Raw genomic sequence first — 13,274 nt, 5'->3', positions numbered from 1 at the left:
AAAATAAATATACCCACCTTAGAAAAAAATCTTAACTAGCAAAATAAAAGGAAAGTTAAGACAACTGACAACACTTTTTAGAAATATTTGCTGGATTTAAATATTTTTAGTATCCGTCCATATTTTCCAGCGTTAAACATGTCCTCCGATAAGAATTTCACTGTCATTCATTTGGCACTAGCTCAGTGGCATTCAGCAAAATTTGTTGATCACTTGGACTACTTTATAGTAAAAGCTCACATAGCATTACTTTTATAAACGCCAAGTAGTAGTAGTCTTCAAACACCAAGCAGTAAGTTATCTTCCCTCAATATTCACACCGTCCGTACCACAAATTAACTTTCTCCAACAACTTCGCAATGTTGGACAACCAAGCACTCAACTAACCCCACCACCAGTAACAACGCAGTCTCTTACCTCCCAACTCTCGCGTGTGAGGTCCGCGATGTCGTCGTCGTCGCTGCCTCGTCGTCCGTCCTGTCGCGCCGTAGCGTCCTCCGTTTCCCACAATTCCGTGTCAGAGTCAACCAGCTCGTAGCCTCTGTCGGCCACTGTAGTCTCGTCCAGATCTCCGTACAACTGAGGCACCCACACCATTAGGAACCGGTACAAGTCGTCCACCCTGCGAAATAATAGGTTGATATACAATCTTATGACGTTGATGTTTTGTGATTTTATTACAAGTTCCAAGAGAACGACAACAATTTTCCAAGTTTATTATCGTATTAGATAAGCGTGTCAAACCATTCAATAAGTCACTTTACAAGTCACTTTACATCTTCTCATAGTTTATCCCTATTTCTATTTCACCAACTAATAAGATAAGGACATAATTGACAGGACTCTTACAATAGAAACCCTCTTATAGGGATATATTGGCACCAAACTCTCATAAAAAAGTAATTCACTTAAAACCTGAAGAATACAAATATGATACATAGGCCTAATAGTCAAATTCATTTTTCTGACGATTGATTTTGCCAATTTGTCAAAGAGTTTTCTTTTTGCGCTGATACTGCACAAAAGCTTGACAATCTGTAAATAAAGTACCAATTCGTTTAATTCTCCTGAGAAACCTAACCTATAAAATCACTTAAACATCTGACTTGTTCCCTCACCGTTCTCGCGGCACACTGAACCAATATTCAGGCCTCATCTTCTTCTTGCCGTAGGACATGATTGGGGTGCTCTTTGGTATTTTCTTGTCCTTTGGTTTGCCCATCCGCAGCCTCAGGTAAAGTGGAGGGTCATCACATGACTGCGCTGGCCGAGGTATCAGTTCTGCCAACACAACATTCACCGGTCAACAAAATTCCCTTCAAACTCTTTAGATCCAAAAAACTTATATATTAAATCAGTTAATGTATCAATGTATGAATTAGTTTTAACACGGATATTTTAGTTTTGAGTTTATATTCTGAAACTTGTAACTACTATTATTTCGACTACTAGAGGACTAGAGGTAAATCATCTTTTATGTATTTTGAACGATTAAACAAAAAACTGGATCTGAACCACTGTTAATAGAACCAAGCTAATCAGGTATCCAGTCAGAAATACATTTAAACTTATATTTACAAAAGTAACTATAACTGATATTTTTTTGAATTTATAGTAAACCAATCTCCATCTTTACAAAAACGTTTAGCAAGAGAAGAGTTAATTTGTATAATTGTATTACAAGTTTTATAGGTTGTCAATATTTATAATAGGAACATTAAAAAAAAATTAAAAATAGGATTTTTTCTAACCCAACACTCTAACATTTTTTAAAGATTAACAAAACTAGCCAAATACTATATATGAATAATGATTACTCTTAAATGTGCACAGCAGCTATCATGCAGGAAACATGCTTGCATTTAAACTGTCATGTCAGTTTTTGAAAATAAATAAACAGGGTGAAACAAAATTTTGAACAATAATTATTTAAATAAAATTTATCTGAAGCTAATTACAAAATAAATTTCATTCTCAGTAGGCTCCTGGTAATTTAAATAAGCTTCAAGAATAATATTAAATTCGAAAAACTATAAGAAGAATAGTAGCAGTTTTTCTTACTATTGTTATGTATGGATTGCAATTAAGTAAAATAATAATTAAGTGTACTAAGAAAATTGAATTGCTTTTGAAGAAGTCACATTAATTAGGACCGCAAACATTTCAAGTGATTTTGTACAATTTAAGATAGGCCTACTACAACAATTACTCTATACTTTATAAACTAACTTTATAAATTAACTTGACTTTTTATAAAATTGTATACAACACCAGAAAAAGTGAACACTTAGAATCCAAAATTTTGCCGACTTCCCATACAACATAAGAAATTAAATTATTAGTTAAACCTTTAAGAAAAATGTAAACTTATTTTTATATTGAGACAAACATTAAATAACTTAGTCAACTGATTGGCAAACCAAGTTTTAACAGGAAGCACAGTAGTTAGTGTGTGAACTGTGAACGTACCCAACACTTCTAGTTGCGGAAATAGTGGGGCATGTACTGAGGGAGGAATCAACAAAAACATACGTGTTAGTGTATGTATGTCCACACATGCAGTAGTTGCTGCATTTAACTGTACGTTAAACCATTGACTTGGACACTATACTCCGTGCTCAACATTTAGGCGGTTTTAGGGGAAGAAATCTATCCTCTCCACGTGTTGATCCTAACATTAAAACACAGCTCAATAGCTGAGATTTGTCAAAATTTCAATCAGCAGAAAAAAGTGTTTGGGGACCCCTCAACCTGCTTAAATATTATTAATGGACTATAAAAGGGACATCTCATCTATATGGACCAGATTCAAATTTTTTTTAAAGAATATAATTGAATGAAACATTTCATAGAGTGCTAAGTCTAAAATTTTCAATCGATTACCTTCGTTATTGTTACTAGAGAGCGTTGATTATGCAAAGCCCGGTAACCAAAAATAAGAATGAAATACAACATCTATAGTAAAATATAGGTCAAAGTGAGGTAAAACCAGTCTTCGCAATAGAAGTACAAGATAGAAGGTAAATAGTTTACTAAACATAAAACGTCGTTAATATAGATACAAAATAAATGGTTATTTGACTTTGAATTATTATTCTTGCTAAAATATTAGTGTTTAAAAATTTGCAATAAAAAAACTGTATCTTTTAATTTTCTTAAAATAATATTTTTATTAGTATTATTTTTAAGAAGGTTTAACGATAATTTACATAACTTGGTAAACACATTTAAATGCAGCAACCATCAAATATAACACAGTAATTTCAAGCTCTTGTTTAAATAGAGTTGAGCAAATGGAAGGAAAAGGCATTTTGGCATTACCGGTAATTCAAATTTTACTTTCAAAAAAATTTTAGTAGAACTAACAGCACCTCAAGTATTTAAAACAAGAGCTTTAAGTTGTTCCACTCAGAATGTAACAAGATCAAATGGTCGTAAAATGTTAGAATTTGGACATTAAGTAGGGTTTAGATAGTACTTTGAAATCATTGAAATCACAAATTTGCCATTTTCAAAGGTAGAAATGGTGTAGTAAAAAAATGATCTGTAAGAAACCTAATTAATTGTTCTTCAAACCCCTCATCTTAAATTTTAACTATGAATGTAATTGGCAAAAGAATCTCACTATTTATATCATAGCCATATCACATGATTTTAATTTTTTTTTTTAAGAAAATTATCATAAAATTATACAGTTTTCTTGGAAATAAACAACACTTGAAAAACAAAAATAAACAATTTAATTAGTATATAGCATTCTGAGAGAAACAACACACAATAAACAGTGTATATTCAAAGCATCTAAACTACCACACAGCTATAAAGCAGTGATTTAAATTATCCTACATATAAAACTGTTTAGCATTACTAAATATTTTCTAAATGTAATGAAACAAATTTAACCATTTTTTGTTACAGTATTTTGATAACCAGATAAAAATGTCAACAACTACTGTTTTCTTATTGCATACCAATAATTGTCATAATTTTACCAACTGGTTTTAAAGTATCTTAATTTAAATACAAACCCATTTCAATCATGACATTTTTGAATTCCAACAATAATTTGACGCTTGCAAGACGAAGGGGGAGCATATGATAAGCCTAATTACGTCTCATCTTGCGAGCATCAAATTGTCAATTTTATACAAAGTAATAAAGGGTAAAAAGTATTTTATAATTTGTACCCTAAGACATTTTTGTGTTGGTATCACAGTGTCAAACTACTAATTAGTCCTAACTCACTGTTAATTGCTTGTGAATTATTAATCATTACCAATTGAGATGTGGATGAAACTGGGTGTATTTTGTCCCAAATGTGAGAGAAGGATGAGTGTAGGATGGAGAAAAATGTCTTGTGTAAGCAGAACCATTTATTAAAATATCAAGAACAAATCAGGGTGCATCCGGTTTTTAATCCTCAGTTTCTAACTTGGCACCAGAAACCTTTTGATTGAGTACTCACCTATAACTGTACCTATCAGTATAAGTACAGTAGAACGTCAATAATACAGATTAATTGGGACCGGACCCCGTCCAGATTATCAAAATAACCCTAAAAAAGGCCAGCCTGCACTATATGAGAAGAAAAGATTTTAAATTGTATACTTTCTACTAGGTACACTAAAGGGTATAAAACATAAATGAACATAAAGCATTTGATAACCAGCGTTAGTGGTTTTATTTACAGCAAAGTCCTCAATTTGTTTCAAAAGACAGTATAAAGTTTTATTTCTTGCCTGACACAAACCTGGATTGTTGACGGTCCCGATTTTACGTCTGAATTATCGACGTTCTACTGTCGTATGAGCTACCCACTACAAGCAAAGGGTACCATTGTTTTTGTCTAACAACTCCATGGACCAGTATATCAGAGTACAATTTGTGCAATACTTACTGTCAAAGGAGACAAAGAGTTCGGGCATGTCCTCTACGCTGACCATGCTGCGATAGTCCAGCTTGGGGCCGGTCTTGTCTTTGTGATGCGGCTGATGTTGTTGTCTGATGAAGGTGCCGACTGAGGAACGCCTGAACAACACCATCATGATAAACAACATAAAACACAACAACTGAGTACTGAACGATATCTTTATTGATAGAAGTAGACATACTAGTCCTATGTAGCTGTAACAAGTTTTAGAATATAAATGGTTGTAGTTTTTTTTTATTAAATTTTATAAAAAAGAGATTTGCGGCCTATATTAACATTGCAATTGCCCATCCACAAAGGGCCTGAGCGGGTAACGTATCCATCTATTTGGAATGTCAACTATCCTGATAAAAAAGACCACACAATCTGAAGATTTTTAGTAGACAATTAATAGACATCAATTAAATATATTTCATAACAATAGTAGAAAATGGGTTATTAAATTTTTGAGACCATACTTTATGTATGAAGTGTAAGGACTTTAAATATTGTTGAGAATAGGCAAAGACCACTTTTACTCGTGTTTAGAACGTTACTTTTCGCTAGGCAAAAAAGACTCTATTCAAAAAATAAAAAAAAGGACATTGGAAAGTTAGGAACATTTAAAAACCAATAGCATTATTTTTTATAGAAAGTTAGGCCTTCTATTTAAAGTTTGAATTTAGATTGATTGTACAGTTTTGGTTGTTGCAATTTGAAACAGAAAAAAATATTTTGCAATCGGCAAAATTCCAAAAAGATAGAAAACATTCTTTTTGCGAAGTAAACAATGTGATGATGAAGTTTCACAGGTGATAAACATATATAACGATATCAGGTGATTTCACAGTAGTGTAGCAAAGTAGTTAAAGTAGTATTTTTCTAGTCATTTTTTTTCTTTAGTTTAGTCATTTACATTTTGTACAGTTAATTTATACTACCGTGTATGCTTTTACCACATTTTTACTTTTTTTGCATTATGACATTATTTGTTGCTTTGTACATTATCTATAAACAATTTATGTGTCTTATAATATTGAAGCTTGTCCATGCACTGTTTTTGTGTTTATGACAATAAAAAATCTTGAATCTTGTTATTTAGTTGACAGCTAACATATAGACATATACACATACACATTACACAATAATATCTACAAACATAAATTTGATTATTATTTTATTTTTTATTTTTTTTTCAAACACAGTTGAGATTAGTTGTACTCTGGTTGCAAGACTGTATTTCACAAAATTAGCTTATTTACTTATAACCCAATTAGAATTTAGAATTTATTTCCAACCTCAATGACTAACTGATATAGGGTAGGCTACATAATTTACAACACTTACAAAATATACTTACAACGTTTACATATATTGTGAATTAACAAAATAAGTTTGTTATAAAATTGTTTTGTCTGCGGTCGTGTCCACTCTCTATTATCTACCATCTAACATAAAATCTGATCTAACATTAAATTCGTGCAAAAACTTAGTGTTTTACTATTTTTACAGCCACAAAATAAGGTTATGCAATAGTGTATCTATCTGCCAATTAATTATTATAATTTAAAATTTAAAATAGTGATGTTAGATAAAAAATAACAGTAGGCCTACTGCTACATGAAAAGAATTAATCAGATATGTAGTGTGATAATTTTTTACCAAACACAAGAAGTATCACTGTTTTTCTGATTTGGTGGCCGCAAAATAATTTATCGTTAACAGAACTATATTTTCTTTTGCAGCTAAAATATTGTCTACCATTTCCATGCTGTTGTCTATGGCCAGAGCAAATAAAATTAACAGGTTCAAAATGATGATCACTCAAGGAATATGAATGAGTGATACTACGGTAGTAAATATATTTTATTTTACTATGTTACAGCACTTGTTTCAAACACTGGACTAAATTCAACGATTATGCCATTTATATTCACCAGAACTATAGATTTCAATGTGGTAGGAGCAAAATTAACTTTTTAATAAACAATAACACTATCGAAAAACCCCTAAAAATACACACAGTGACCAAAAGGGTAACATAAAAAAAAAACACACACACAGTGTTCACGAGCAAAAGAAAAGTGCGGTAAAAGAAAACTGAAGAGGACAAAACGACGTTAACAATCAAAAACACAATACTCAACACTCAACCGACTTACCCTACGTTAGTAATGGCGCTAGTGATATTTGATGGCGAGAAGCTTGCTAGACCTTGGGGTTTGGAAGGGTCTGCAGAGGCTGGAGTGGGGGGAGGCTCGGGGGTGGAGGGGGGAAAGGGGAAACGACCTCCCTCTTCGCTCGGAGTCTTGGTGAAAAGTCCGGAACTAAAATCCGTCACCATGTTAATGGGAGAACTACTCGCAGTTGGAAGAGAAATAACAGCGAGAAGAGCGAAAAGGGGATGAAAGTATGAAGAGGATCAGCGAGAAGGAAGCGGGGGGAAAACAGAGAAAAAGCACAGAATTAATGAAGATTAAGCCAAGCGTAAAAGTAAGAAGTTAGTAACACATTAGTAAGTTACAACACTAGTAATATCTTACTCAGTTCCAAAATGCAGTTGATTTTGTAACACTTTCTAATATTGTTGGATAACTATATTTATCAGTGATTATTTTAACGTTAACAATACTATGGATCAAATAAAATTAAGTACTGTAGGTTTAGAAGTGAAAAAATATTATTTATTGTTCGTTAATTTTTGATAATTGAAAGTCATTCTAATCAAGTCTGTATAATGATTACGTACCATCAAACAAAAAATAGTTTCAGTTTTTTACTTTTTTGTATAGGAATCAAAGTGGGTTTCTGTTTGGAGTCAATTATCCGTAGTACATTTCAAGGAACATTTTACACTTTTATTATTAGTATTAGGGTGATTTTTGAACTATTTTTTTTGAACTATTGTGGGCAAAAGTAATATGTTAAAAAAGTTCTAATCAAAAGCTACTACAACTGCTAGCATATAATTGGAATGAAATTGAAAATGTCTTTTATTCATTTTGATTTTAAAATATTTTTAAACTATTGTGGGCAAAAGTAATATGTTACAAAACTTTCTCATCAAAAGCTACAACTGCTGGCATATAATTGGAATGAAAATGCAAATTTATTTTATTCATTTTGATTTTAAAATATGCAGATTTGTTAGTTTAAGTTTTCATAAAATGTTGTAAGTTATCATTGAAAGGTGTTTTGGGATCGTTCCAGACAAGAGAAACTTAAATTAAATTTAATTTTGCAAATATCAAATGTATATGTCCCAATTGCTGTAATCATCTAGATTTGTAAAGAATATTTGATTTGTCATTACAAAATTCACATTTAAACAATTACTCATTTGAAATTTCACATTTTCACAAAAATTTGAAACTGCCCACCATTAATTCAAAAGGTTACGTGTTAGTTGTACAATCCCAGTGAGTTCCAAACCTCAAACCCATGCTGCTAGTGTCGAACGCTAGAATGCTTACCTAGAGAACACTTTCGAGAACACACTGGAGGACGCAGAGTGTGAGGAGGGGGGATGGCTCTCGGCGGAGGAGGGGAGGGAATCCTTCTCCTCCTTATCTCCTGAGAGACCTTCCATCCAAGAGAGAGGGTAAGAGAGTCGCTTCAACATCTAAACAGAGATAAAACAAAGTTTGAGTCCCACTAGTCTTAATACGATAATTCTGAAAGTCTGAGCCCTTGTTCCCATATCATAAACTCCAGTCGAGTGAACTGGTCTGGCCCCCATGATCCACCACCCCTATGTCACGGGGATTCAGTGAGCTCACATCCTAATGACCGTAAAGTAAAGTCTGAAGTAATGTGTAAAACAGTACCAGGCTAAGTCTGGTGTCCTAGGGTGTGAAGGTTAACAATTTAAAGAATCCCTACACATACTTTATTTCAGATTCACCAGTACGCAAAATTCATACAAATTTCAATTTTCAATTGGTAGTCTCGGCAATAACATCCTAAAACTATGAAAATCTGTGAAACGCTACATTGTTTAAGAAGGCCGTGAGGACAGTTGACGTGACCAAAATAACCAAATCTTCAAAAAGCAAGATATTTTCTGTGATGTGAATAACACTACAATCTCCCATAAAAATAGTTCGTAAACAATTATATTCGCGATTGTATGGCATATATGGAATTAAATTTAACTTTGTGTTGGGTAGCATTATTAGGTGATATCCAAAAAAAGAAAAAACATCTGGGTCAACATCATCGGACGAAACCAGGAAATTTCAGATTTAAAAAAATAATCATATTGTATCGAGTTAGCAAGAAAAACTAATTTATCTTTAAGAGTTACAATTTATTTGTAAATAGTTGCGTGTTAAGCATGAACATTAATAAACCTGTGCACAGATAAATAAAACAGTATATGTATAGGGGACACCTAACTTTAAAACTATGCCAGAAAGTTTTGAAGCAGTCTTTGACACAGTGCTATAAAAAACACACCTGTTTATAGGAAGCTAACCAACTGTCTCTGCTCATACCTTGTTTTTCTTGGTCTCTTTCTCGTGGTCGTCCTTATCCCTGAGGTTGATGCCGTCGTGACTCTCGGAGACAGATCTCTCCTGTGATTGGTCGAGACTGAAGCTAACGGCGGCACCAGTTGGTCGTAAAGGTTGTATTGGCACCGGTGGCACAAACTCATCACTCAACAACACGTCTGCGTCTGAATATGTCGACTTGCGTGGTACCTAAAACATGTTACAAATCTCAGTAGGCTTTTCAAAAATAGTTTTTGGAAGATAAGATTGGTTTAGTAATCTATAGTATCTTTCGTTAAATAACACATTATTTTTACAAATCTATTTTTAAGATTTTGAACCAACTGATTGAAAGTGAAATGGATAGAGTTTGAGAAATGAGGAAAAAACTAAAGATTATTTTTCTTTTAGTGTTGGAGTCCGATCAAAATTTACTATGAAAGCTAAACTTTAGAATTTTTAAAGAATAATAAAAACAAAGACCTAGTTTGACATGCAACAAAACAGGAATCAGTCTATAATTCTATATAATAAATATATTGATTTGTGCAAAGTTAAAAGTTAACTGGTCAAGTAGTTTATGCGAGACGGAAAGACCTTTTATCAAAACTATATTATATTACTGTCATGTAAATAGTAGTTAATAGATTACATCAGAAATGTGTAAACACATTTGATCTCATCCGTATGGAATTGAATTAATGTTGGATTAACCATAGAGAATTAAGGAACAGAGAAAACCTTCAACAATGCACTACATGTGGTATCTAGCACAAGTCACTTCTCATAACACCCCTCTCTCTCCTTTCCCCCTTGCCATCACGTACTACAATGCTGAAGAAAGACTTTGTGCCTTAAGCAACAGGAGCTTCCGCACAGTGCTCGCCAATCGGGCTCGGGCGCACGCACGACATACTAGAGCTGATAGCGCTGAGGTCGTCCCATTAGCAAGTTTTCCTCTGTACCTTACTTCTCTGGGTTCGCTAAGGTCGACACTGACCTGTGGTACTACAGGCGGTGGGTCTCTGATGTCAATGCCCGAGTCATGGCAAGACAGTTTGACCAGAAGGCCCTCACTGTTCCGTCTATTGTTGTCCATCACTGTCAACAAAGCATTATGCATGTATTACAAGGTCTGGTGGGTTATTACAAGGCTTGTCCAGAAAGTAAGTACCGTTTGTTCTACCACCGGCACAGCGCTAACAACGATGTTACGTGCATGCACACTAGTCTCCTTGGTTCATTGTTGAACAGCTGACGCAATAACGGCAAAATTAAGTTGTGTTTACATTAGTTAGTGTGCACTCAAAATTTTTGAAACAATTTCTGATCCCGCGGATTGTAAAGTGCGTTCTATAATACGATTTTTGAACACAAGGAACGTGAAGCCAGCTAAAATTCATCGCCGACTTACAGAAGTTAATGGAGAAAAAATCTATCTGATAAGTAAATGTTAAGATAATGGGTTTTGACAATTCAATGATGGGCAAACCAATGTTCATGACGAGGCTTCCAGCAGGCAGCCATCTGTTGTGAGTCGGGAATTAATTGAAAAAATTTGTGAAAACAAACATTTCACCATCAGAATGTTTTCTTATGAATTCCCACAAATTTTTGAAAGTCTCTTTTGCATGATAGTGTGGTTAGTCGCTGAATTATCGCAAGATATGTTCCCGCTGGGTTCCAAAAATGCTTACGGAAATGTTTCTCTTCAGTGGCATCTTTATGTGAAGAGGGCATAGAAAAGTTGGTTCCTCCCTACGGCAAATGCCTTTTAAATGGTAGAAACCATGTAGAAAAATAGTTTAAGATATCCTCTTTCTTGTAGAAATAAATTTTGTTGAAAAAATTATCTGAATTTTTTTCTAAAACGGTACCTACTTTCTAGACAAGCCTCGTACAATAGCCAAGATTGCTGTTATTAATTCTTCTCTGATTAATTAAAATGGGATCGGCGTAAGATTGATCACAAAGTGCATATTTTCTGATGGATACTATCCTGTCACAAATGGTTGTGTTTTGTGTCCAAAGGATGCATTATCTCACAAATGGGTTATTATATTAACCCTCCAAGTGTCCATAGTTTAGGCCTTAATGTCCACCTATTTTTGGCGCATTTGCAAGGTTTTATTAAAACGGATCTGAGAAGCTTAAAACAATGTTAATTCTAATGTTCTATATACCATTTTGTTTGGAAAATCATGGGCTTCAATATTATATATAAAACATAAGGAACATTAAAAAAAAAAAAAAATTTTAGGTAAAACAAAAAAAATTTCGAAAATTTTCAAAAAAAATAAGTTCGCGCTCAATGAAATTGTATAAATTATAGGCCTATAAATATTTGAAAATAGCCACTTTGTTCTAAATTTTATGAGGATTACAAATATATAATAATATAAGGAAGTAGATTTGCAAATAAATAAGTTATGGGCAAAAAACAGATTTCAGTACATAGCGTTTAGCTAAGAATGCATAGCCTAACCATAGCTAGGAATCTGGCTGATAATTTACATCAATATCACTACCTACTTCTTCAGGATCATCAACCAGCACTTCAAAACCACTTAAATCTTCTTATAATGCAACACGTATATCACTACTTTTGATTTTTAACACTAAAACAATGATAAACGTAATAAAACACATCAGTCATCGGTCCGAGGGTACCTAGCTGTTTACAAATACACGCACGTCAGCTGTCTGCTACAATTACGATCGGCTCAGAGAACGTACAGCGCTGAGACAGACCTCTGGAGAAAGCTTAGAATATTACGGAAAGAACGATACCTAACTCGATCCAGTTCAATCCGATTCAGTCAGTCATAGAGCCTTCGCCGTAAACGATGTCTGCGTGTCGAAAAATCGACAAGTAACACTACACAAAGTGTGCTGCTTGTCGAATTTTCGTCAAGTAACACTGGGAGGGTTAAGAGTTTGTCTAATATTTTAATCTCATAAAATGTTTAAGGAATTTGTCGGCTTCAGATTTTAACACTTCAGTTTTTATTAAATCAACTGTCAACTATTAGCTATTGTTTTAAATAGATAAAACCGAGAAAAGTATGCGGTGATTGCGCAATAATTTCCTAATTGTAACCAATTTGTTGAATAGATAGCCCCAATAGATTGAAACCAAAATTTACCATCGATTCAAAAGTTTAGTTTTTTGTTTTTTTTTTTATAAAACTTTTAAAACCATAAACTTAATTTTTAAACAAACCCAACAGGCAAGAACAGTTTTCACAGTCAGGCAAAGTGTCACGTAGTGTTCAAACTACCTTCCTACCACAAAATGTTCTTATGTACTAATATCAAATAAGTCCATCTCATCAACTATTCATCAAACAGGAGCTCTTATATCAATTATGGATTATCAATCATTTAACACGGGGAAGCTACTATGTGCGTATTTTAAACCAAATATGAGTGAAGGATGAATGGCTCAATCTTGTAGTCTTGTTAGTGACTAAGGCCGACTAGTTCATTAGATACAGCTTTTAATTACAAGCTCATACAGCCAATGTCAACTAAGGGACCTACAGTTTATAGTGGAATCTGAACCACTTTTTCCCTTGTAAAAATCACAAATGCGTCAATCTACCGGAAAAGTTTACTCACCTTGTGTGTCTGACACACTAGCACTCTGCTCCTCCAGCGACCTGACCTTGCTAGGCACAGCCCAGTGATGGTCCAGGGAAGATTTCCTTCTCTCTTCCAGAGATCTTATCAACGCCACACTCTCGTTTTTGGGCGTAGGGTCTTCTGCTTCAGATTCCTAGAGAGTAATAACAAAAATTGTATTGTACATAATCATTTCGGTCGTAGGAATAATTTTGTCATCCTAATTCTACGCTGATTGAAGCCTGCCC

The 13,274-nt window shown here is 33.8% G+C and overlaps 1 protein-coding gene across 7 annotated transcripts in view; it reads right to left on the bottom strand.

Annotated features, from left to right (window-relative positions):
• The window catches only part of LOC128993297 (TLD domain-containing protein 2-like), a 456,668-nt gene that overhangs the window by 73,051 nt on the left and 370,343 nt on the right, over window positions 1-13,274 (bottom strand). For 5 of the 7 annotated variants that reach the window (XM_054417094.1, XM_054417091.1, XM_054417095.1 and 2 more), the window contains 8 exons: window positions 13,024-13,180; window positions 10,403-10,503; window positions 9,406-9,612; window positions 8,383-8,531; window positions 7,072-7,266; window positions 4,898-5,028; window positions 1,119-1,281; window positions 418-622 (listed from right to left, as the gene is read on the bottom strand). In XM_054417094.1, the coding sequence (XP_054273069.1) occupies window positions 418-622; window positions 1,119-1,281; window positions 4,898-5,028; window positions 7,072-7,266; window positions 8,383-8,531; window positions 9,406-9,612; window positions 10,403-10,503; window positions 13,024-13,180 (1,308 nt within the window). The remainder of the gene's footprint in view (window positions 1-417; window positions 623-1,118; window positions 1,282-4,897; window positions 5,029-7,071; window positions 7,267-8,382; window positions 8,532-9,405; window positions 9,613-10,402; window positions 10,504-13,023; window positions 13,181-13,274) is intronic. The other 2 variants (XM_054417092.1, XM_054417093.1) reach the window with 1 other exon arrangement.

This window comes from Macrosteles quadrilineatus, unplaced genomic scaffold (genome assembly GCF_028750875.1).
Source record: "Macrosteles quadrilineatus isolate MER2022 unplaced genomic scaffold, UCM_ALF_1.0 Scaffold_4__1_contigs__length_99947679, whole genome shotgun sequence".
Lineage (NCBI taxonomy): Eukaryota > Metazoa > Arthropoda > Insecta > Hemiptera > Cicadellidae > Macrosteles > Macrosteles quadrilineatus.
Note: the sequence above shows the minus strand (reverse complement) of the source record. Positions and strands in the feature narration are given on the sequence as shown.